The 25,446-nt window shown below is 41.0% G+C and overlaps 1 protein-coding gene across 2 annotated transcripts in view; it reads right to left on the minus strand.

Moving 5' to 3' along the window:
* Positions 1-25,446, minus strand: part of TBC1D8 (TBC1 domain family member 8) — a 47,795-nt gene that overhangs the window by 18,761 nt on the left and 3,588 nt on the right. The window contains exons 2-5 of one of the 2 annotated variants that reach the window (XM_028727917.2): positions 11,274-11,429; positions 5,400-5,518; positions 4,195-4,423; positions 1,450-1,690 (exon numbers count right to left, since the gene is read on the minus strand). In XM_028727917.2, coding sequence (XP_028583750.2) covers positions 1,450-1,690; positions 4,195-4,423; positions 5,400-5,518; positions 11,274-11,429 — 745 coding nt within the window. The remainder of the gene's footprint in view (positions 1-1,449; positions 1,691-4,194; positions 4,424-5,399; positions 5,519-11,273; positions 11,430-25,446) is intronic. The other variant, XM_028727918.2, reaches the window with a different exon arrangement.

Consider the following 25,446-nt stretch of genomic DNA (forward strand, 5'->3'; position numbering starts at 1 on the left):
CATCCTTGTCCATTGGTCATGCTGGCTGCGGCTGATGGGCATTCGGAGTTCAGCGATCTCTGGAGGGTCGCAGGATCTCCATCTCTGCTTTAGGGAAAATTGGCTGGAAATCTCATCTCTTCCCAAATGATGAACTACAGGGAAACACACAACTGGAATAGATCCAGACACATCCCACTGCAAATGGAACCACTGTTTCCATTCGTGGATGGGACCCTGATTCAGTGGTTGTTGCAGATGGAAGTGGGAGGAGGCATTTTCTAGCACCCTCCTTCCCCCTCCAAATCCATGTGCCATTTATCCACTTTGTTCTGAATGGTCTTCAAACCATCCAAAGCAGATCTGGGGAGGCATCTGGGGTTGGGGGAAGGAAGAGCTGCTGAAAATTGTCTCCCCACTCTTCTGTCCCAGGGTGCATGGAATCAGCAGAGTTCTGCCAAATCAAGCCTGGATTCAACTCAATATATTTCTTTCTTTTTCTTTCTTTCTTTTTAAAGGAAAATGTACTGGCAAGGCAAGATGTTATACTACATAATGGGGAAAATGTGTTTGCTTTGGCGGGGCTACCTTTGAAGGTGACTCGGAAACTACAACTAATGCAGAATGCAGCTGGGCGTGGCTGCCGGGACCATATAACACAAGGCTTAAAGGATCTACACTGGCTCCCAGTACATTTACAAACACAATTCAAAGTGTTGGTGACTTAACGCCCTTAACAGCTTTGGACCTGCATACCTGAAGGAGCATCTCCACTCCCATTGTTCAACCCAGACACTGAGGTCCAGCTCCGAGGGTCTTCTGCTGGTTCCCTCACTGCGAGAAGTGAGGTTACAGGGAACCAGGCAGAGGGCCTTCTCGGTAGTGGTGTCCGCCCTGTGGAATGCCCTCCCATCAGATATCAAGGAAATAAACAACTATCTGACTTTTAGAAGACATCTGAAATTTTTTAATGGTTGATGTTTTACTGTGTTTTAATGTGTTAGAAACTGCCCAGAGTGGCTGGGGCAACCCAGTGAGATGGGCAGCATATAAATAAATTATTACTATTATTACTGTTATTATTGCTTAAAAAAAAAAAAAAAGCAGAGTGTGAAGTTGTACAACAAAGCATTACTCAGCGAAGTTCTTGCACAAATTAAGACTGGCATGTGGCCTCCAGGAGATTGCCCACAACAAAATGTGACCATTGGGCTGAAAAAGCTTGTGTGTCTTCCTGCATTACAGAGAAATGCTAAAGATGTGACTGGTTCTGAATAATACCACAAGGGTCACAGGACTTACTTGATTGAAGTTATTTTTGTATTTTGTTCCCCGCCCTTTCCCAGATAGATTTGCTCTTTATTTAGACTTCATGACACAAAGGTAGTAGTGGGGGGGCGGGGGGCGGAATACTACTTAAAATATGAGACCCCTTCAACAAAAAGCAACAAAAACGATGTCACTGTTTACCTCTTGGTGATCAGAGTAGGATCTTGCAAACCTGGATCCAGTTCAAAGACCTCATTATCCAGTAGCCTGCGGAGAGTTACATCTGCCAACTGTTCCATTATCCTGAATGCTTCATCAATATTAAGGAACATAGAGAAATCACGTTCTTTACTTTGAGTGGTGATGCGAATAATGTCAGTCATCAAGATATTGGAGGTTCTTTCCAACTTCTGGACATCAACCCAGGGAATGATAAGTTTTACTGCCACCATGGAAACACAAAAAGATCTATTGAAGTAAACATCAGAATCCAGCAATCTATGTCTCCCACACATACACACAGTTTCTCCACATACCTTCTTCGAAGTAAATTCATGCTAGATTCAGTGATACTTCATTCCAAGTAAGTATATATAAGATTGCAGCAATAATAACAAGAATTTTATTATTCATACCCTGGCCATCTGGCTGGGTTTCCCCAGCCACTCTGGGTGGCTTACAACATATCTAAAAACATCAATCCTTAAAAACATCCCTAAACCCTAAAGGAAGTACAAATTCATGTTGGGTATTTTCTCCTCACTTTCTTTTATTCTAAACAGTCAGTAAAACAGTATTAACCCAAGCAGGCCATATGCAGATAACTCCATGCGAGGACTGGCACACTTACAATGTGGCAGTCACCTCAGGCACTAGATCAAGGCCTGACTAGTATGCCGCTCTGCAGCCGTGCCACAATCTCCCCCAACCACTGTGTGCCACTCCACCATGCCAGGGCTACCCTGGGCTACCTCCAAGCAGCAACAGTGGAAAAGGAGGAGGCAGCAGGTGGTGGGGAGCTGATGAAGCGGCTGACAAGGCACCAGAGGCTTTTGCTTCAAGCGGCAAGATGTCCTGAGCTAGCCCTGCTCCATGAAGATTAAATCTGCAGCCTCTGTAGGCAGAATTTTAGGTAACTTTATACAATGTAGTTAAAAAGCTAAAATGGGCCATGGGTGCGGACAGAAGGATGTTGCCATGCACAAAAATCTATTCTGTTTCTGGTGAACCCATGTTAAGAGTAGGCTTAGAATGTGAAAGGCTGCTTTGGTAAATGAGGAGAAATGATAAAAGAACAAAAACATCTGCAAGGACTAACTGTACTTCTGTCAAAAACCATGGGTGCATTCATTTATCTTTCAGGAGATTTAATGAGGAGTAATGCAAATTGCATGATTCCTTATAGTCATAAGGCTTCAGTATGATACAAAGTTATATTCTTCAGCCTAATAAGGATAATGAATCCTTTGTGGCAAGTCTGTGAAAAGCTGCCATAAGATAAAACAAGGGACAAGGTCTATCATACAAATTTGGCTACAATCACCACCAGCTTTTTTTAAGGTATTCAGTAATGTTTCTTACCTTAAAAACTTAGGAGATAGTGTTAAATGAGTTTTACAAACAGTTTAGAACTAGAAAAGAATGAGCAAGCCCCAGGTCACTTCATATAAATCCAGAAATTCTATGTCTCAAGCTTGGAAGATGATCCCATCCCCTTACCACTAGTCCTACTCCTTGTCCTAAAATCAACATACTGATTTTAGACACAAAATTTAGAGTGAGTTTCCCCCCTTATCTATACATACTTGAGAAGGAGAAATTACAGCTGATCATATATAATATTGACTTCTGGGGTAATTATTTTAATTTATTTTGATAGTAACAGACACTGCTTTTTTCGGGGGTGGGGGGACACAGGGGTACACAAACCCCAAAACATTTAAGTTTGGCCTCATTGAGGGGCAGTATTTCAATATGAGTAGGAAAAGGAAGAGTACCCCTAAACATTTTTTTAGAAAAAAGCACTGGTAACAGATACAAAATGTATTCACATATTTTTAGTTTAACCCCCCACCCCCCGAAGTCTTTAAATGTAGGACATTTTAAACTACAAAACAACAACTGGAAATTAAGAATATAATGTTTCTAACCATGAACTGTAACCAAGGTTTCTTCTTGGTTTACACAGCTTGTGGTTTGTCTGGATTCAAACAAGCCACAAACCCATATTCAGATAACACACTAAGCCTTGGCTCACAGCAGTGCAGCAGCAGAAGAGCAAAACAGTCACAATTTCCTTCCCAGGAACCCACAACTCGTGTCTTCATGAGAAGCCATAGTTTGGTCTAGTGATAAATGCGACCTGAGCCTTAATTTACAAGGATGAGCAGAAAGTTCCCTGGTGGTTTGCTGTGTGTGTGTACATGTGTGCATGTAGACAGAAACACGTGCACAAGTGTGTGTACAAGCATTCTTTTTTGCTTTAATCACATTATAATGACTTTACAAATAGGTTTGCTTCACATTTTTAAAAACAGGATCAGAAAAATGCATGGAGGATGTCTACCAAAGGCTACTAGCCATTACAGATATTTTCTATCTTCACTACCAGAGGCAGTATGCTTTTGAATACACGTTGCTAGGAATTGCAAGTGGGTTATGTGGGTTCCCATAAGCATCTGGTTAACCAGCATGAGAACACAATGCTGGACTAGATGGGCCTTTGTTATATTCTTGTCCTGAATACCCAAAGTTAGAGCAGGTTACAAATCCAAACAAATGGTCTCTTATGAAAATGTGCCTATTTAAAATAAAGCTGTTCATCTCTGATTTAGCCAAAGGATGAAATAACTACACTTTTAACTTCTTCCTTAGGGAAACCAATTCAGCAGTTTGAAAAGCAAGCGTACAAATCAGTGAGATGCGTTATTGCAGGCTCATACTTACATTCCTTGCCGAGAAAGAAGGAATAGAAACAGAGGTGATTGATGCTGAGATAAAGCCATCCCTGCCGAGGAACTTTGCCCTTCCAGCAGCAGCACGAGTAAAAGGTTATCAGTTTCTCTGCCTCGGGGAAGTTAAATCTGGTCTCAAATTTCACTAGTGCTTCTCTGAACTTCTCAGGCTCCTCTTCCTGCTCAGCTAGCTTACTGCTGGTTTCTTCTGCTATTAATGCCTAAGTCAATGGCAAATTAATGCATTAGAGGAAAAACTGAAGTGACCACATGCAACTTAATAGTTACAAGCAACCAAATGATTTACAAGATTTGCTGTTCAACTTAATAGCTTACATTGCATATTTAATAGCAACCAATAAATTAAAACTTGGTATTTGTATAGTGCTTTAAAGCAGGGGTGGTTAATTTTTGGCCACCCCACTGTTGGTGGACTTCAACTCCCATCCTCCCTGAGTACTGGCTGGGCATGATGGGAGGAGGAGTACAACAACATGCAAGGGCAAGTTCCCCATCCTTTAGAAGAGGGTTTCCCAAACTTGGGTCTCCAGCTGTTTTGGGACTACAATTCTCATCACCCCCAGCTACTAGGACCAATGGTCAGGGATGATGGGAATTGTAGTCCCAAAACAGCTGGAGACCCAAGTTTGGGAAACCCTGTTTGGGAAACTTTCAAGGTGCAATTTCAACCATCCTGAAATTAAGTTGGTATTATTATCATAATAATCAAGAATGCAAAGCCACAATTCCTTAAGCGTAGAGTCTGATCATATACCAAATGACTAATATGTTTCTGCTCCAAGAAATACCCTAGGGCAGGGGTAGACAGCCTAAGGCCCATGGGCCACAAGCAGCCCACAGGGGTAATTTAACCAGCCCACGAGCCCCCCCAAACCGCACCACCCGCTCGGCAAGTCCCCGCCCGCTGCACTAAATCGGTGCAGTGTGGCACAGGGACTTGCTTCCGCGGTGTCGGAAATCACGTCTGTGCATGCTCAGACGCTGAAAATTGCAGATGCAGATGCTGGAAATCGTGGCCACGTGCGCTCATGATCCGTCCCAAGGAGGGATCTCTGCTGGAGTGAACCAGCCCAGGCAAGGTAAACCTTGCCGACCCCTGCCCTAGGGGAATAGATGTCTCTGCTCCTCAATACTGTTTTGCCCTTTATAAAACAAGTGGAAAGAATGAAGGCCTACCTTTATTTTACCTCTGACAAAGCTAACAATATCTTCTTTATTATCAAATACAGACAAGGTGTGGAGTAGGTTTTGTTCCAGCCACTCCCAGTGATGATTTATTTCCTCGGTTGTGGCACCTGAAAGAAAGAAAGAAAGAAAGGAAGAGAGGGGAGAACTGAGCAAGACACCAAATGTGGCAAGCAAAGTTTTCAAATTCAAAAGGAAAAATAACACAAAAGTATATTGAAAGTGAGTGTTGTACAAACAAATTCGACCAATCCAAGAATCTGCAGTAACATACAAACTTCAGTAACAAACTGGCCATGACTTTTTCTGTTTTAGTATCTCTAGTTTAATGCCTGCTTCAATAGCCCTTTGTAGATGCATACCACTATTTAATGCAATTGGGGCAGCAGAACCTGTTATTTCACTTTTGAAGGTAGTCTCTGTTATGGTGAATTACTGTGGTATTCGGTTATTGTGACCTTTCATTACTGCGGTATTTTTTAAGCAGCAATATTAAAGCACTGAAATATTTACCTGGCTACCCAATCCATCAGGTAGACATAATTAAGGGATGGCTTCCTCATAAGGACATTTTGAAGATGAAGCAACTTGGGTTATCTGACACCTGCCAAATCAGACCAAAGGCCTATCCTACTCCAGCATCCTGTTCCCCACTGTGTCCAGCCAGATGCCTCTGGGAATCTCACAAGCAAGACATGAAGGCAACAGCCCTTTCCTGGTGCTGCTCCCCAGCAACCATCAGAGCAAAACACTTGAGGTATTGCTGGGGCACTATCTGCTGAGTTGACTCCAGACTCTTATTTCCTGAAGTCTGGTCTCTGGCTATGGCAGACTAAAGGCCAGAACAGACATATAATATTATGCTGCAAAAAGGAACAGGCACTGAATACCATTTTGAGTGCTTGCCACATGATAACTGGAACACCACACGAAGCCTCCCCACAAGTAAATGCAGAACAAAACTAACACGTTAGGAAGCAATGTTATAGCCTGGGTCACTCTGTGTTGTGCTCATTTTCTTTTTTTTTAAAAAAAATATTTTATTAAGGATTTTCTTGTTTTACAGAAGTGTAGTGCCTCATATATATTTTTCCCCATGTAACATTTTTACAAATCCGTTTCATTTGTTGAGGCATTAGGGGGAGAAGAAAATAAAAATAAAAATAAAAAAGGAGAGAAAAGAGAAAGGGGGGTGGAGAGAGGGAAGATGGATAAGGGTGGGATTGGGTGGCGGTGTTTCTATTATGTTTAATGTATGTAGAGTTTGGTGTCAGCGTGCTTGTGTTGTTCACTTGTGTGTTGTGCTCATTTTCTACTTGCAATGATATTTTCACGTAGGGGAGCATTCTGCAATGGTACAGTCCAATCTGCCACCACATTCTGCTATATGGGTAGGAAAGCCCATACGGCAAGTAGAAAATGAGCACAACACAAAGTGACCCAGACAGAGACAGAGAGCAATAGAAAATGAATGCAAGAGCAAGATTACTACAAAGCAAACAGCCATCCACCTACTTGCAGAGAATAAGTAAGGCTACAATCCCGTAGACATGGCAATAGATCCCACTAAATACAAACACCTAAAGTACTGTGTTGTGAATTAGCTGGATTACAGGAAGAGGAGGAAGTAACAGTCACCCTTTCCAGACCATTACCCCAAGTAACAGAGGAAAAAGAGAACAACTGAGGATGGTAGGGGGACAGGTAAACATAATCAGACCCAAGTACTGCAACCATTAAAGATACTGCATATTGCCACACACAGCAGAGATGATAAATATAGTTAAATATTTTTCCACTTTCCTCTGGTAGGTTTCCCACAGAGAATGCCAATTGCAAGGGAAACTTTCCAAGAGTTAACTTCCTCAACAGGAAGACCTCGTGATGGCTCTTGATAAACACTATTAATCAAGATAACTCCTGCTCAAACACATGCACACACACAAAAACATTAGTATTAAAAATGGCATTTGATACCTTGCTTTTTTTTTTTTTTACAAAAGCTTGCATAGCATTGTTAGAAGCTGTGGAGCTATATCTGACCAACTCAGTAACAAAACAAACAGAACTGCTGCCTCTTACAACACCTTTATATGAAAGAGAAGAGATGGAAGCAGAAAGCTTTCCCATGGAAGTATTTATACATGTACTGATTATGCTTTTATTCCTTAGTATGGGGAAGAATAAGGGGTAGGTAGGAAGGCCCTTATACAAAATGGGGAACAGGCAAAAAGGGTTTGTTACTTGATCATCCTTAAACTCAATACACAACAGGGCAAATGTTTAATGCTAATGGATGGCTGATATTTTAGCAACTAATATGTTTTGTATTACTAGCAGCTTTAAATTCTGTTGATCTTTTGCTTTATCACTGCAATCTGCTTTAAGTGACTTTCGAGCAAACAACAGTGACATATGGGCTAAGGTGTGTAAATTGACTGATAGGTTATAGTTATATGCTTAATTTTACAACCAATTGGTTTGGAATTGTTTCGTTTGTTGGTTTCATGTTTCTGTATGTTGTAACTTGCCCCAAGATTGCTTTATGATGAAAGGAGGGACATTAATTTTATAAATAAACAACATCTGCATGCTACCACTGCCAGAGTCAAGTCTCTTTTCGCTTTCATTATGAGCTAAATTTCAACCACTTCTCTTTGTCCAGATTTTCACTCTGTTCCTCTTTCAATTCCATATGTCATTATTAAATCAAACAGCTGAATTAATCATTTTGGATTTCCCCCCACTCACCCTCCTATCTCACTGTACAAGATAAGGAGGGGAAAAAAGATTAATTTCTACCTGCAACATAGCATTCAATATTACAAGCTGGAAGTTGCAATTATTTTGGCATTACAATCATTGTGGCATTCCACAGAGTAGGTTTGCAGAAACAGAGGTTGAGAATCATTAAACAGTTCCAGGATGTACAAAATTCAGATTTTTCTATTTCGGCTGTATCTAAAGTTGTGTGGGAAATCTCATTACACTAACAATAGCAGCGTTGTTAGAAACAAGAACTATGAGAGGGCAAAAAAGTAAGATACATAACTGTACCTAGCACTGGCATCATTACATTGGTCCAAGGAGGAGGAAAGGATGAAGGAGCAGTACAAGTAAGCGGGGGGGGGGGGACGGGACGGGGGACTGACATCTACATAATTATTTACAGGGCTGATCTCATCTTGCCTCTTACAGTACATTCTGAAGTAAAGCAAAGATACCAGAATGCAAGATACACATCTATTATGTCAGTTATAAAAACATCATGTATAACTAACTCATCATGTAACCCTTAAAAATACTTGAAATAAGAGGCATGGATTATTTCTGGCTTACCACTTATATTTTAAAGGAAAAGCGCTTTCTGCACATGTGTACCCTTCATTACCAACACAGTGACATATCTAAACCAAACACACAAAAATCTAGTCACTTGCAGTGAACGCAAGAGACAATCTCGGTGCTTTTGCCCTTCACTTTCTGCAAGAAGGTCAAAGAAGCAGTATGCAAAAATCGATCCTCGTGGCTGAGAGTCCACCTGTTGTTTTCCTGACTGCTATTGTCAAGCCTAGAAACGCTGTTTCAATGCTGCTGGTGGCAGCATGCAATAGCAAGCAAATTTAAATAATTTATGATCCAACTCCACACTATCTCACGAACCTCTATGTGGCCATAAAATTGCTTCAGCTGCACACTTATGATCGATACAACATTGATCCTATAACTATAAATTAGTATCCCACTAGCTATATAAATTAACTTATCATAATCTTCTGCAGTGAAAAGGCCTTGATTTTCAAGCTCTAGTGAGGAGAAAGAAAGGACAGGAGACTGATTCAAAGAGGGTGCTGTAATGCAGCATAGGAAGCTACACACTTTAGGGAGAGGGAACACAAGTATACAAACTGTGGCTGTTTACATGGCACTGTAAACCAGCCAGGGTTGCTGGTTTACTGTGCAGGAGCTGCCTAATTGCTCCCACTTTACTCTTACTCTGTTGCAAGGTGTGGGAACTGGAAAGTGGTAACTGAGCCCGGATTTCAATTGCGTCTGTGCCTGGGATTCTAGTTCTAAACCATGATAAGCCAGAAGTCCTTGTCTATAGTGATGTGAACAACATCCTTGAACAACAGACAAGGGAACCAAAAATTATTAATGTTGCTTTCAAATAAGAAACTGAATCATGCTAGTAGCAAATATGGCAAGGCAAGGAATCCTTTTAAACCCAAAGAAAGCAGTAAATTTCCCTACAGCCTTAAAATGCATTCTGCTAATCAAAGGGCTTGAGTAGCTTTAAGAGAAGGAAAATCAGAGTATACTAAACTCACTTTCTCCGTTTTAACATACAGTCATACCTCGGGTTGAAGTAGCTTCGGGTTGAGTGTTTTCAGGGTTTTGCTGCACGGCGACCCGGAAGTAACGGAACGCGTTACTTCCGGGTTTCGCCGCTCGCGCATGCGCTCAAAATGACGTCACGAGCATGCGTGGAAGCTGCGAATTGCGACCCACGCACACGCAGATGTGGGGTGCGTTCGCTTCAGGATGTGAACGGGCTCCAGAACGGATCCCGTTCGCATCCAGAGGTACCACTGTAATAACAAATAACAAGAATGGGTTGCATTCCATGCTGTTGATTCACTTGCACGACAGATTTTCATTTGTACAATGAACTTTCCCCTGCAGCCCCCTACACAGAAACAGAGGTTGAGAATCATTAAACAGTTCCAGGATGTACAAAATTCAGACTTTTCTATTTCGGCTGTATCTAAAGTTGTGTGGCAAATCTCATTACATTAACAATAGCAGCGTTGTTAGAAACAAGAACTATGAGAGGGCAAAAAAAGACCCTCAAAATCTGCTCCAGAGCGTTGGGGGACCCTACAGAGTAGCTTCTGTGGGAGCACAGGGACAGAATAGGGAGAGGAAGTCCTGTGGTGCAAATGGAACTAACTCCATGTGTACAGTGTAAGATGCAACCCAATGCCTTCTGAGCGTATGTTACTTGTGTCAAACTTAAAACTGCTACTCTGAAAACCAAGAACATTTGCACCACTTCCAAAAGAATACTAAGAATAGGCTCTGTGTGAAAGGTGATGTGGGTTCTACCAAAATCCAATATGTAGCCCAGGCTTAGGCAAACTTTGCCCTCCAGATGTTTTGGGACTACAATTCCCATCATCCCTGACCACTGGTCCTGTTAGCTAGGGATCATGGGAGTTGTAGTCCCAAAACACCTGGAGGGCTGAGTTTGCCTATGCCTGATGTAGCCCTTTCTACTTGGATCTGATTAGCCTTCAAGAAGTACCAATGACTTATGGACATAAAGGGATTTCCAGAATACTTTCAAGGCCAGAGATAATCTATTTTACAATAATAACACTCATTCAGAAAATATATAAAGCACGATACACTAACTAAAGCAGCCAATTTACTATAGAAGCTCCATATAATGCATCTGTTGCTAGGCTGTACCATTTCAGAATGTAGGGAGGGTCTGAATGTTTAAATACTATCAACATAAACTATTCCCTGCCCATGTACAGAAACTTACCATATCAGGGAGAAGATTATAAAGCTTCCCCCCACCCCTTTAACTGTTTCAGCAGTTCCCAGGATACAGAAATGTGCGTGCTCCAGTATGAAAAGCCACACCGCTTCCCACAACTGAAAGCTTTGGGCACTTCTAATGTTGTGTCAACAAGCATTTATATTACCCGTACATGGAAGTTACAAATTATATGTTGGTTGTTAAATAAGCACTTATGCACACTGCTGTGTTATTAATTTGAGTTACCTTCAGCTTCTTTGACATGCAAACCACAGCATGCTCAGACTTTAGTTTTTGTCTGGTATGCAACTCACCAATGGCTATGGCCCAGTAAACTTCTGATCCATTCAATAACTCACCACAAGCTATGGCAGAGTAAATAGGTGATCCTGGAACTTGAAGCAAAATTCGAAATGGAGCGACGCGGGCATTAGAATCGAGCACAGCATCCAAAGCACCTACCAGACGGCCTAAACAAATATACAAAGGAGAGGGAAACATGTTTTAAAAACAGAATATTCATTATCAATCTAACCTTTTAAAATGAAAATTGCATACTGCTCCTTCAAAATTGACTGACCTAAGAGAAATATGGGCAGAAAGAGTAATAAAAGAAAGCAAAACAAAAAAAAACACCAGGTGTACTAAGTTTACAAGGTAACATCTGATTTAAAAATTTGATCAAAGTTTGATAAATTCTGAAATTCACTGTAATAATAATAATAATAATTTTTATTTATATCCAATTGGCTCTTGAGATGCATTAGTTCCAAGGCATCACTACTGGCCTGTTAAGCTACTGTCAAGTCCGAAACTTCAATTCTCTCTATATGTCCAGGACTGAGTCTCATTGCCATATGCGCACACTAGGTATTTTTGTTGGGATTCAGACGTGCTAGTCAACACATTTGATGCTTACAAGCCATTGTACTGATCCCCACTGGCTCACTCAGCAAACCAAAGTATCTCATCATGAGCAGAACAGAGGAATGTTTCAAACTCCCATGTGACATGTTGCCTCCACCCCCCAAGTTCACCCACTGAGACTATGCCTTGTGCTTCTGGTTTGATAGTAAACCAACAGACAGGTCTTTAATTTCAATGGGAATTACTTTCAAGCAAATGTCTGGAAGACTACAACCAGAGATGTGACAAAAATGACAAATCATATCAAAACACCTGTACTAGCATGGGATGGGGAACTAAAACCTACCTCACTGCAGAATGCACATATACTTAAACTCAGCTAAAAGGATGAACTATGGTTTTATTATTATTTTTTATTACAATAATTAGAAACCAGTTAAAGTAGTGTTCTTTGCACCCCTCAAAGTATTATAGCATCCTGTTGTTGGAAATCAAATGCCAGGCAGGCAGACACTGTCAATCGACATGCAGCACAGGCACAAGTTGTATCAGTACCTCATCCTATATGATCTTAAAACTCAGACACAAGGATGCAGGCTTGACAAGTATCAAAACTGAATTCATCATGGAAAGTCACACATCTACCTACACTTCTCTTTTTTTATTGCATTTAATTCCTCTTCCTCCTACTGAATGACTGGACTCAGCAGCCAGTTCCTCGTTTTATTTTACTTCAAACTAACCTTTCCATCTTTGGTTAAAACACATGAAACCTTCTGTGTAAAAGGAATTCTACAGTCAACAGAATCTGTGATTCTGCATACTTGTTTTATTTTTTCCATTTCCCATTGTACAAATTTTACAAATTGAGAATGATTTTGACATGGTGGCACTTCCCCAAAACCTTCCACCACATTAAATCTAAGGTGTAAAGAATCGTGTGGACAGGACAGTAATAATATATTTTGCTGGAAGCTGCCCAGAGATGGGCAGGGTATAATAATAATAATAATAATGTCAGAAAAAAATATTTTTCAATTGTCCCTTTACCCAAAATATTGTGCTTGTTTTTGTAGGACATGCAGCACAATCATATACATGTATACTCAGAGGTAAGTCAGAGTCCAGTGAGGCATACTCCCAAATATGTATGCGTACGATTGCAGTCTTATGGTTGCAACTAATGAAGCATTCACAGAAAGACAACTTCCTCCCTACTGTAGCCCTCAGAAGGGGCCTGTAAAGTGAGACAGAAAGAAGGGCTGGATAATTTCCCTTGCACGATCATCACTGCAGTGGCACTACAATGGATAATGCACTTCATATATTTATAGCCCAATCCTACACAATACACGTTTACTTAGAAGCCCTACGGGAGTGTTTCACAAACACTGGGCTTGGGACAAGCGGTGGGCCACTTTCAGGTGGGCACCAGTGCCACAAACCACCCACTGCCTGCTCATTTCCATTTGCTGGCCGTGCCATAGTCTTCTGGTTGGATTGACTGCCCACATGCTGAATAAAAGTGGCCGAAAGACAAGAGAAGCTCGGTTGGAGGGAAAAGAGCCAAATCAGATGCTGAAGGAAATTAGATAGAGGCTAACAACAACAACAATGTAGGAATAGAAAGGAAGGATAGAAGAAAGAAAGCTGTTATGGTGGAGTAAAGGTAAAGGGACCCCTGACCATTAGGTCCAGTTGTGGGGTTGCCCGAGGGAGCCAGCGTACAACTTCCGGGTCATGTGGCCAGCATGACTAAGCCGCTTCTGGCAAACCAGAGCAGCGCACGGAAACGCCATTTACCTTCCCACCAGAGCGGTACCTATTTATCTACTTGCACTTTGACGTGCTTTCGAACTGCTAGGTTGGCAGGAGCAGGGACCGAGCAACGGGAGCTCACCCCGTCGTGGGGATTCGAACCGCCAACCTTCTGATCGACAAGTCCTAGGCTCTGTGGTTTAACCCGCAGCGCCACCCATGTCCCTATGGTGAAGTAAGAGACTGTAAAAAGAATGATTTTGTTTTGAGGTACGTATATGAAACAAATTAAGTATGAAAGGTTAAGGGGAGAAGAAGTGACAGGAGATGAGTAAAAATACTTTAAGTGGCATGTGGGCAGAGGGAAAATATAAAATTAAACGCCTTTTTCACTTAAAGTCTCTGGATTTTCAAATTCTGCCTAAAATGGAGAGGTTGAATCATGATACCTACACAACCAATGTCTGTGCTTCGCCTGAAGAAAACTGAACTATGAAATTCTATCTCCTTGCCACAAGGAAATCGCAATTGTTAAGGAGAGATTAGATATCAGTGATGCCAGCAATTGCCAGCTGATCAGGAAAAACTCAGCTTCCATCCACCACCATTTTGTTATTGGCACCACCCCAGCCTTCTACTTCATGAATTTGTCTAATCCTTTTTTAAAGCCATCTGAGTTGGTGGCCATCACTACTTCTTGTGGAATAGAATTCCATACTTAAAATGTGTGCTGTGTTAAAGTCTTGTTCCTGGTCAGTCACCACCAGTTCAGACCCCATGAGCATATATGCGAATTTTAGATATATATTTTTGCCCCCCAACTGCAATATTTTATACTTGTTTACACTGAGCTGCATTTGCCATTTTAATGCCCATTCACAATCCCTTTTTAAAAATCACCCATAACATTTTGATCACATCAGCAAACTTGGCTACTTCACTGCTCACCCCTTTACAGTCTAAACCATTTAGGAACATGCTAAAAAGCAATGGTCCCAATACCTATCCTTGGGGACTCCGCCTTCAACATTCCTCCATTTGGAGAACTGGCCATTTATTCTGGCTCTCTGCTTCCTTTTTTCTTAATGGTAAAGGGACCCCTGACCATTAGATCCAGTCGCGGACAACTCTGGGGTTGCGGCACTCATCTCGCTTTATTGGCTGAGGGAGCCGGCCTACAGCTTCCGGGTCATGTGGCCAGCATGACTAAGCTGCTTCTGGCGAACCAGAGCAGTACACGGAAACACCGTTTACCTTCCCGCCGGAGCGGTACCTATTTATCTACTTGCACTTTGACGTGCTTTTGAACTGCTAGGTTGGCAGGAGCTGGGACCGAGCAACGGGAGCTCACGCCGTCGCAGGGATTCGAACTGCCAACCTTCTGATTGGTAAGCCACCCACGTTTTCTGGGACCGAGCAACGGGAGCTCACACCGTCATGGGGATTCGAACCGCCAACCTTCTGATTGGTAAGCCATCCACAGAGCCACCCACGTTTTCTTTTTTCTTAACCAGTTACCAATCCACAAGAGGGCCTCTCCCCTTTTCCCACGCCTGCTAAAGTTTACTCAGGAGACCTCAAGTACAATGAGACATATTCACAACTAACTGCACATAGGATTTGTCTTGTTTCATTAAACTGAACTTTAAAGTTCAGTTTTAACTGGCTTGGAGTCAAAAGGCAACAGAAAATCTAGAAACCTCTGTGTCACACCATTTTACACAAGACACCTGGTCGATGTATTGCGATGTTACTTTAAAGTATTGCCAAACCACCAAGGATTTGCACACCTTAGTAACAATGTTGGGAAATATCTATTTGGTTACTCCATCTGCACAATTCCAGTAATGTCTTTCCAGTTACTCAGCAGCAGCAGCTCTGGGACTTCACATGCACCTGTTGAAAAGACTTGATCTACTTCATTGTCCTCATTTACATCTGGAATATTAATAGCAATTGAAAATACAAGAAATCCTCTAAATACAGACAGACACAAGTTTTTCTCCTTAGATATCCTGTATTTCCAAACCTTAAAAAAAACTAATATTTGAAGCAGCAACATCTGTACACATTTTGCACTATCAAAATCCTGCAAACCATACTGTGTGTGCACATTAAGTATCTATACATAAACCTGCAGGCAAGAGAAGGCTATTTAGAGACCTTGCAACTGCACAGACAGTCCCTGCTTTACAAGGAGCTGCATGTAATCTGATATGCTACATAACTGCCTGATTAGATCTGCTTACATTTTTTTAGCTTCTGTGCTAGAAAGCTGTGGCTGCAAGCAGAGGGTGGGGAGCATACATGCAGCCAAAGGGACTACAGAAAAGACTTTACAACCTGGAAAAAGGAGACAATGCGTGTACTTTTGTAAACCAAGAAAATCTTTAATTTTTTGTTTTAAGAGACTAAAGAACAGTTGAAGAAATCTTTGAAGTTTGAGCTGATGCAATAAAGAGACTGAGCTACCAATAAGGAAGTCCCAAGTTCAATTTGTGCTTCTGTTTCCTTAGGTGGCCTTGGGCAGCTTACTGTCTCACCCCCCCCCACCCCGTTTGCCATATGGGGGATAATAATACTTATTAGACTTCCAGGGTTATTGCAAGGCAAGGATTGCAGATAGATAATGTAGTTTTCAAATATTCAAATTGCCAAGCTTTATTATTTCTACTTCAGCCACACACTCTGCTGAACAGGCAAAGGTCTTATGTGTGTCTGTTTTAGTAACATGATTCTTCAGCTATGTGAAGCAGCAGGGACTTCAAAGACATTGAAACACCATGTGCATTTATTCCCATAAACACGATCTTCTAAGAATTCAGCCATTAAAGTTCTGGTGGAAAATATGGCTTTAATGTATCTCTTCCGAGGAAAAAAAGCGTCGAGAACACTTGACATTTTATTTGAAAAAATTCTGGAAGGGTAATGATATTAGTCTACTTCAAATAACAAAAAACTGCCCAGCCTGCTACATTAACTATTTTACATTCAATTTAATCTCAGTTACATAAACACGCACTCCAATGGAAGAAGGGATACAGATTGTGATAATTGTATTAGTTGGATAAGATGTCATTAATTTTTTATTCAGCTTTCAAAATACTAGATTCTGCAGTTTGAAAAGTATCTTTACTCATATTTCTTATATTATAGTTCATAAAGATGACAATCACACATTTTTGTATAATTAATTGCATACATGAACATCAGCATAAAATATACTTGAGATTTTAAAGTTCCCAAACCGAAACGAAGCTTCCAGTCTTCCAGTAATTAAATTGTCCTCTTTAAACAGCTACCCCACCTCATATTAGCTAACCACATTTAATCCACAAAACCTTACTTTGTCAAATTCTCCATAGGCAGTATCAAGTATGCTTTACTATTTTAATGCCAGAATTATTTTAAAGGAAAAGCAGCTCAAATTGTGTGGTTTCTCTATGTGCAGGAGATCATTAACAAACCTTCTGCGAACAACAACTACCTACCTTTGAACCACGGTCAAGGTAGCTGCAGCACTCACATATTCTTAAATTTTGACGTGGTGCTCACTTTAGCCGGGGTTTCAACATATTCATGATAAAGCAGTCATGGGGACATTTTATCTTGAGTAGCAGAGGGGTATTTCAACATTGCCATTCAACTCACTTTAGCAAGGTACAGTGGTACCTCGGGTTACATACGCTTCAGGTTACAGACTCCGCTAACCCAGAAATAGTACCTCGGGTTAAGAACTTTGCTTCAGGATGAGAACAGAAATCGTGCTCCGGTGGCGTGGCAGTAGCAGGAGGCCCCATTAGCTAAAGTGGTGCTTCAGGTTAAGAGCAGTTTCAGGTTAAGAACAGACCACCGGAACGAATTAAATACTTAACCCGAGGTACCACTGTACTTGTTGTTTTGAAAAAGAACAATTTAGTGCTTGGATTATAGGGGGTAAGTTAGGGGAATCATTAATAAATCTCACAAACCTCCCTCTGACTCCCCCTGATTAAAAACCTAAAACATCCACCCAATAGCCTTTTGAAAATAGCAGCTAAAGACAGCAAATTAAACACCCACCTGGTAGACAAAGGGAATAAAGAATCCAATGCAGGTAAATTAGTGAGCTGGTGAAAGAGAAACAGATCACTTCATTTCATCTGCCAATTCAGTTGGCTTCTTTGGCAATGGCAGAGGAAGAAAAGCCCCTTCCTTTTGTAACCAACACAGAAATGCAGTGAGCTGGTGGTGGAGAATAGATCTCTCATCCCAGTCCTTTTGGGAAAAGGCAATGAAAAAAAATCAGCCCACCAACCAGCTGCGGCTAAGAGGGCTTTTCCTCCTCGGCAACCAGTATGGAAATGGGCTGAGAGCCTCTTAGCATGCTATCAAATTTCTTTTGGAGGATAGTAACTTTTGTGGCAGGGGACGCGGGTGGCGCTGTGGGTTAAACCACTGTGTCGCTTGGGCTTGCCAATCGAAAGGTTGACAGTTCAAATCCTCGCGACGAGTTGAGCACCCATTGTTCGGTCCCAGCTCCTGTCAACCCAGCAGTTCAAAAGCAGCAGTTCAAAAGTAGATAAACCGGTACTGCTCCGGTGGGAAGGTAAACGGCGTTTCCGTGCGCTGCTCTGGTTTCGCCAGAAGCGGCTTAGTCATATTGACCACATGACCCGGAAAAACTGTTTGCGGAAGTGGACCAACGCCGGCTCCCTCGGCCTGTAAAGCGAGATGAGTACCGCAACCCCAGAGTCGTTCATGACTGGACTTAATTGTCAGAGTTCCCTTTACCCTTTCTTTTGTGGGCTTAATTACAAGAGGGGATATCCCAAAGGAAGGGATACTCCTGTCATCTGTGCACTGGCACAGTTGACACATGTGTGACAAACTGATTATATTATTGCTCACCGTAAGCAAATTGCATGTTCAATCCAATAGCAAGCAGTCTCACCCCAAGCAGTGGTGAGAACCAGTGGTGGTACAATAGTTAAGAGTGTCGGATTAGGACTTGGGAGATCAGCGTTCAATTCCCCGCTCGGCCATGAAGCTCACTGGGTGAACTTGAGCCAGTCATTGCCTCTCAGCCTAACCTACCTCACAGGACGGTTGTGAAGATTAAAGGAGGAGCGAGGGAACTGTGAAGGACACCTTGAGCTCCGTGGAGAAAAGGGTGGGATATAAATGCAACAAATAATTAAAATAAGTAACCTGAATGGCAGTCCGACTCTGATCTCAGCTTCAACTGGAAGACATCTGAATAGTTTACACAAAAGATATCACAAAATCATAGAACTGTAGAGTTGGAAGGGACTTCAAGGGTCATCTAGTTACGCCCTGCAATGCAGGAATTTTGGCTAAAGCATCCATGACAGATGGCCGTCCAACCTCTACTTAAAACCCTCCAAGGAAGGAGAGTCCACAACTTCCCGAGGGAGACCATTCCACTATCAAACAGCTCTTACTGTCAGAAAACTCTTCCTGATGTTTAGTCAGAATCTCCTTTTCTTGGAACTTGAAGTCATTGGTCCGAATCCTACCCTCCAAACCAAGAGAAAACAAGCTTGTTCCCTCTCCCATGTGACAGCCCTTGAGATATTTGAAGATGGCTATCATATCTCCTATCAGTCTCCTCTTTTCCAGGCTAAACCAATATCCTGCTATTGGTTTCGTTATAACTGTATTTGTGCCTTACTCCCCCTACCTTGGCATATCCATGCATTTTGAAAGCAAGTTCATTTTTAAAATGATATTAAAGATAAGCAACTATATGAAAGTCATAACTGAGAGAGAAAAATGAGAGCAAGTAACTAAAGAGGTTTCAGGGTTACAAAATCTTGCAGTCTTCGGGCCCCATCTTTCCAATGCCACACAGTGAATTCAGAAAACCTGTTTAACCAGTTTCCTTAGTCTTTACCTTACAAAAGACAATACCCTGAACAGCCTGGACCAAGGGGTGTGTGTTGGGGGGTGGGGAGCAACTATGACAAAAGTTTTAATAGGATCTAGGACTTACAGATATTTTCCCCAGCCACTCTGGGTGGCTCCCAACACGACTAAAAACAGAAAAAACATCAAACATTAAAAACTTCCCTAAACAGGGCTGCCTTTAGATGTCTTCTAAAAGTCAGATAGTTGTTTATTTCCTTGACATCTGATGGGAGGGCAGGCGGGCTCCACTACCGAGAAGGCCTTTCCGTGGATAAAAGGAGGGAGGGAGTGAAGAGAACCCAAATGCCAGGATTTTTTTTCAAAGCATACCTCACTTTTTAGATGTGTTAGCTTTTTACAAGTGTATATGATAAGAAGCATTAGGGTAAGACTTCCACATTTAGAAAACAACTTAGGTCCAAATTAGGTGAGCCACAAATTGCTTGTTCAATGTATTCCGTGGAAGAAGCTATGCAAGGCAACCTGAGAGCCCAGCACAACTGTAGGGAAGATCCCCATTCCAAGGCAGAGGAAGACTGGCTTTGTCACTATGGTGTAACTAAGCATCTCTGAGCACCTACATGACAACAACAGGGCACTCCCAAGGGAGATGCACCTCTTTCATAAAAAAGAAATAAGAGTCACTACCTTGGTAATCTCCCTGGCTTTGAAACCAAAGTCATAGTTACAGAATTTCTTTAGAGTAGCAAAGTATCACTCCAAATCTGCTGGTCTCTCCAAACAACTCATCCTGGTTATTCCTATTCCCAAATTGGATAAACCTGCAATGGAAACTACCCTGATTTTTCAAAACACTTAGTAACTTCCAAAGTTCTAATTTAAGTATTTTGCTAGCGTCAAGATAAAGTGTGAGAGAAAAGATAAGGCGGAAATAAAATTAAAAACAGGCCTATATTGCTTCTGAATTTAGTTTCAGTAATTCACCATGTACAATAGATGTATAGTATAGACATTTTGCCAATACTTCCTTCAGTGCAAGACCTGTGGTAGAGAAGTGACTGGGTTGAGAAAGGGAAAAAGAGGATCCCATAAAGGAGGTGGTGGTTCATGGGAAGCATTGCTGAGAAAATATTTATAGTAGAGTATGCAAAACTTGTGGCTTTTTCTACTAGTCTCACTTCATGTAAACTAAAACCAATAAAAATTACATGAGAAATTTTGGTATCCTTCCGAATAGTTATCTGTGTTTCTTACTGCTGCCTTGGCTGATGACAAAGTATTATAATTGGCACCCCAGCTATACTTTGTAAGTTATCAACTTCAGGTGGAGGTCTGAAGGAAAACAGGCGATCCTATTAAGTATTAACTCTTAAGATGTTACAGTTAAAGACACAAATCAGAAAGTGATTAAGGAAAATTTTCTCATCTCTGAATTCCAGTAATGGACAGGTTTAGAATTAACATTTTGAAAAGCCATGAATGCTCCAAAGTTATTTGTAAGCATAGTTTTCTGTGATGAAAGGAAAATATTATAAAGCTTTTGAAAAGGGTCATTGATAAGAAAATTAGGACCATATTGAAATATTTTAATCAATTTCTACCAATAGTATCACATTGTCCTCCCTTGTGTAATAACTTCATAAAAATAGTAATAAGTTGTAACTAAGTTTTTGATATTTTGATACACAAAGAAAACTACAAATCACTGTAGCACCAACTTGGAAAAGACATAATTACAGAATATAATTTGGGAAAGGGTAAGGAGAGGAAAAAATAAAGCACAAGCACTAAGAAAAGGAAACCACCATGGAAGGCAACTCTCAAGGAAGAACAAAATGACTATCAAAATCAAGATAATAAAAAAGCCCAACACTTTTCAATATAATGTTACCTGGGAGCAACAAGATCTGACATTCCAAAATAAGGATAAAATCCTTTCTAAAAGCAATGCCTCCCAAATAACCTTCTTTGAAGGAAAGATATAAGATACCTCTACTCCAAAGGAAGATTTTATTGAAATATATTGGATTTTTAAAATAATGTTGATTCTAGTAGAATAACATTTCCTATCTAGCTGCAGCTTATTTGAGGCTTGTCTATTTTTTGTGATAACTAGGTGCACAAACCTGAAAGTCAAGAACTGGGATTTAAGTCAATTTATATCCACTAACTTCACATGGACTAACTAACATGTTGATCAGCATCACAGAATCAAGGCTGCTTCTTGACTGGTGGCTCCTAGCTCTAAGGTAAAGGTAAAGGTACCCCTGCCCGTACGGGCCAGTCTTGGCAGACTCTGGGGTTGTGCGCCCATCTCACTCAAGAGGCCGGGGGCCAGCGCTGTCCGCAGACACTTCCGGGTCACGTGGCCAGCGTGACATCGCTGCTCTGGCAAGCCAGAGCCGCACACGGAAACGCCGTTTACCTTCCCGCTAGTAAGCGGTCCCTATTTATCTACTTGCACCCGGGGGTGCTTTCGAACTGCTAGGTTGGCAGGTGCTGAGACCGAACAACGGGAGCGCACCCCGCCGCGGGGATTCGAACCGCCGACCTTTCGATCGGCAAGCCCTAGGCGCTGAGGCTTTTACCCACAGCGCCACCCGCATCCCAAAGCTCCTAACTCTACTCACTACCAAATTATTGCTCTTCCACTGTAAGCTGCAAGTGGAAGTGCAGTTTACTTTCCAAGCTGGCATCACACCTAACCCCTGTGACAGGTACATCACCCCAATTTTTAAATCAGTATTTTAATTAGACCTAAAATACTTTTATGCCTATTTCATTTTATGAAAGAAAGGTACATACCACCATAATGGTTATGAACTTCTCATCTTTCCTCCCACGGGTTCCCCTGAAAGCAGTATCTCTGTCTGGAATTTTCCAATTTTGCATATTCTCATCTCACAATACCTATTAATGTGTTTGGTATCAAAATACCTTTCCTTTGCAGACAGCAATATTGTTTCCAACAGCACAATCCTACACATGTCTACTTGGAAATGTGCACCATTGGGTTCAATTGAGTTTATATCATATTATAAAACTGCAGCCTAATTGTTCTGGATGCAGAGAAATGTCCCTAAGGATCTTATTTCTGCTGGGGGGGGGGGAATGACTTCTTATGCTTCTTATCTAGACTTGAGATTTAATTAGACAGAACAATTGTTTGGGAGTGGACTAGACCATTTGTCAAATTCTTCTCTTTAAAATGAAATTTAAAAATTCCTTCCAGTAGCACCTTAGGGATCAACTAAGTTTGTTATTGGTATGAGCTTTCGTGTGCATGCACACTTCTACAGACAGACAGACAGACAGACAGACAGACAGAGAGAGATGCAAAGGACAAAGTTCCTTGACCTTTAATAGAAGGTATTTTGGTAGGTGTGGCTTTTTACAACTGCATAGCAGGCTCAACCAACAAAAAACCCTCCTTTGTGCTACTATTAAAAACATAGAAGCCCCATCTTCTTTTACAAATTGTCACCCTAAAGAGAGGTGAAAACCAGGCATATGGTAAAAAAGTGAAGTGGAATTAAATGCAGGTCTTGGATCTGAGAAGTTGAAGACTATAAGGCTAAATTACTATTTATAATCAACAGTTTGGGTGTGGAGAATCTTGACATTGTGTAATGATCAGTATTAGATGTTATCTGTGGAACTGTTTCCATTGCTAAGGACATGTCTATGATAATAAAAAAGGAAATAAATCCCCTAAAGGATCAGTTGAAATAAAAGGCACATGTTATAAATAGACATTTTTACACAAGAAAAGTTTATAAACCTAAACAAAACTAGAAACATTAGCCATTAAGGAAGTATAAGAAGACTATCAAAAGATTTGGGCTGAATTACTAAATCACCAACTTATGGAGAGATCAGGTGACAAGATCCCCCCTGAGACTGCAAAACTAATGAGTTCATAAACAAAATTTAAAACAGTGGGGGGGGGGCTTTCATTATTTATTTATAGCTGGGATTCATGTTAACCTTTTATTGATTTCTAGTATTGATGATTAAAAATACTGTTTTTGTTCTATTTATCTATATCCTCACAGTCACATTTAGATTTAAGCAGCACAAGTGGGACGTACTTCTGAGTAAATACACATAACTGTGCTGCTAATTACTCAAACTTCTGCCATTAAATTAATATTATGTACTCTTTTCCACAGTGAACGCCAAAGATGGAAAGTATTTTTGTTCTAGAACACTACCATTGTTTTGTTCATTTGACTCTTATTTTGAGAGTGTTTTCTTTCTGGGACAGAAGACAAAAGGAGAATAAAAGGGCAATTTGATAAGACAAAGCTAAAACCCACTTGGACTGCCTAAGGCAATCCATATAGTAGCTTCCATAAAACCCCCCAAAAGTATGATCTACCAAAGCAACTTTATTTTTCAACTTCACACCCTTAGGCTCAGTGGCACAGTCATAATGTTTGTCAGCTATTAAGATACTTCAGTCATTGGTCGCGGCCTAACTCTAGCAGCTGAGAGGCTATTTTTAGATCTGAAAATTAATCTCTCTTAACACAGCAATTAAAAGGGGCAAATGGAAAAGAGAGAACAAACAACCAATTCCATATATATTCCATGGGAGAGCAAAAGAACGTGGTGAAATACGGAGGCCAGTAGAAACCTTCTCAGACAGGTTAAGCAAAGGCATAGCTTTGAAAGTGAGTTACTGGGAGCACTGGTAGTTAAAAGTTCAATAGTAAAGTTCAACAAGTCAAAAAGGTCCACATCAAGTCTGACTCATGCATGCCTTATGAGACTTCTAATGTCAAACACCATTTCATCAAAAATGTGTCTCAAAATTCTACAAATGTGTTATGCTTTACCCATTTCAATGCATGTGGACTGTTGTTTCTTGTTTCCACATTACGTTTCCTTTGTTTCTACGTTTCATTTTTTCTCTAACACAGCAAGTAAACCCAATATAATGGTATCAAAACCAGAGTGCCGTATACTTTTTATTATGAAACACATACACATCATGTTGAGTGCCTCTGGAAAATCAGTTTTGATGCTTAAATTCTAACAACTCAAAATTAAGGGCTCGAGTCAAAGATAAAAACTGTTAAGCACAACAAAGTTGTGCCTAAGTACCTAAGTAACAGATTGGAGACTCTCATCATCCCTGAACATTAGCCAAGCCAGCTGATGCTGATAAAAGCTGGGGCCCAAAAACACCTGAAAGGGCCAAAGCTTCCCCAACCCCAATTTAAGTACACCCAAGCATCCTAATATGCACACTATTCTTGTTGTTTTTTTACGGTATAAAAAAAGCAAGGGAAAGGAGTAGGAGATCTGGAGCTCCTAGGCTGGCTCCTTATAACAACATTGGGAGAAAATAGTGGTTAGTGGTGGTAGGGCTTTTCTTTAGGGGAGGGGGAAAAGAGTAATGAGAAGATTTGCTGGAAAAGGAAATACAGTATTTAGCTCTGGGAAGGAAACAGATTTAGAGTGGAATCTGGCCAACCAGATGTCTCTGGAAGCTCACAAGTAAGAGCAGGCAAAGGCACTTCCCTTTTGATTGTCTCTAGTATTCAGATGTATACTGCCTTTGGAGAGAGATTCCATTTAGCTATCACAGGTAATAAGCATTGATAACTTATTTTCCAATAATATCCTCATTCATTTTGTAAAGCCTTCTTAGGTTGTGGACATTACCATACCCTGAGGCAGTGAATTCCATCAGTTCAATTATGTGTGGAGTGCAGCTTAATTTCATGTATCTGATGGAGCAGATTGTGGTCCAGGAGCAATTCAGAGCATGGCACTGCAGTAAATGTTGGGTTGGGAGTGTAACATTATGTTTAGGGGTTTGGTACTCAGACCCCAACTATGTGCGGTATTTAACGAAGTTTCATTCAGAATAGATATATTGAAATCAATGGACTTAATTGAGTCAGGTTCATTAATTTCAATGGGTCCACTCCGCGTAAAAATTAGTTGAATGCCACCCTATCTTCTGTAGTCAGTTTATGC

This window comes from Podarcis muralis, chromosome 4 (assembly GCF_964188315.1).
Source record: "Podarcis muralis chromosome 4, rPodMur119.hap1.1, whole genome shotgun sequence".
NCBI lineage: Eukaryota > Metazoa > Chordata > Lepidosauria > Squamata > Lacertidae > Podarcis > Podarcis muralis.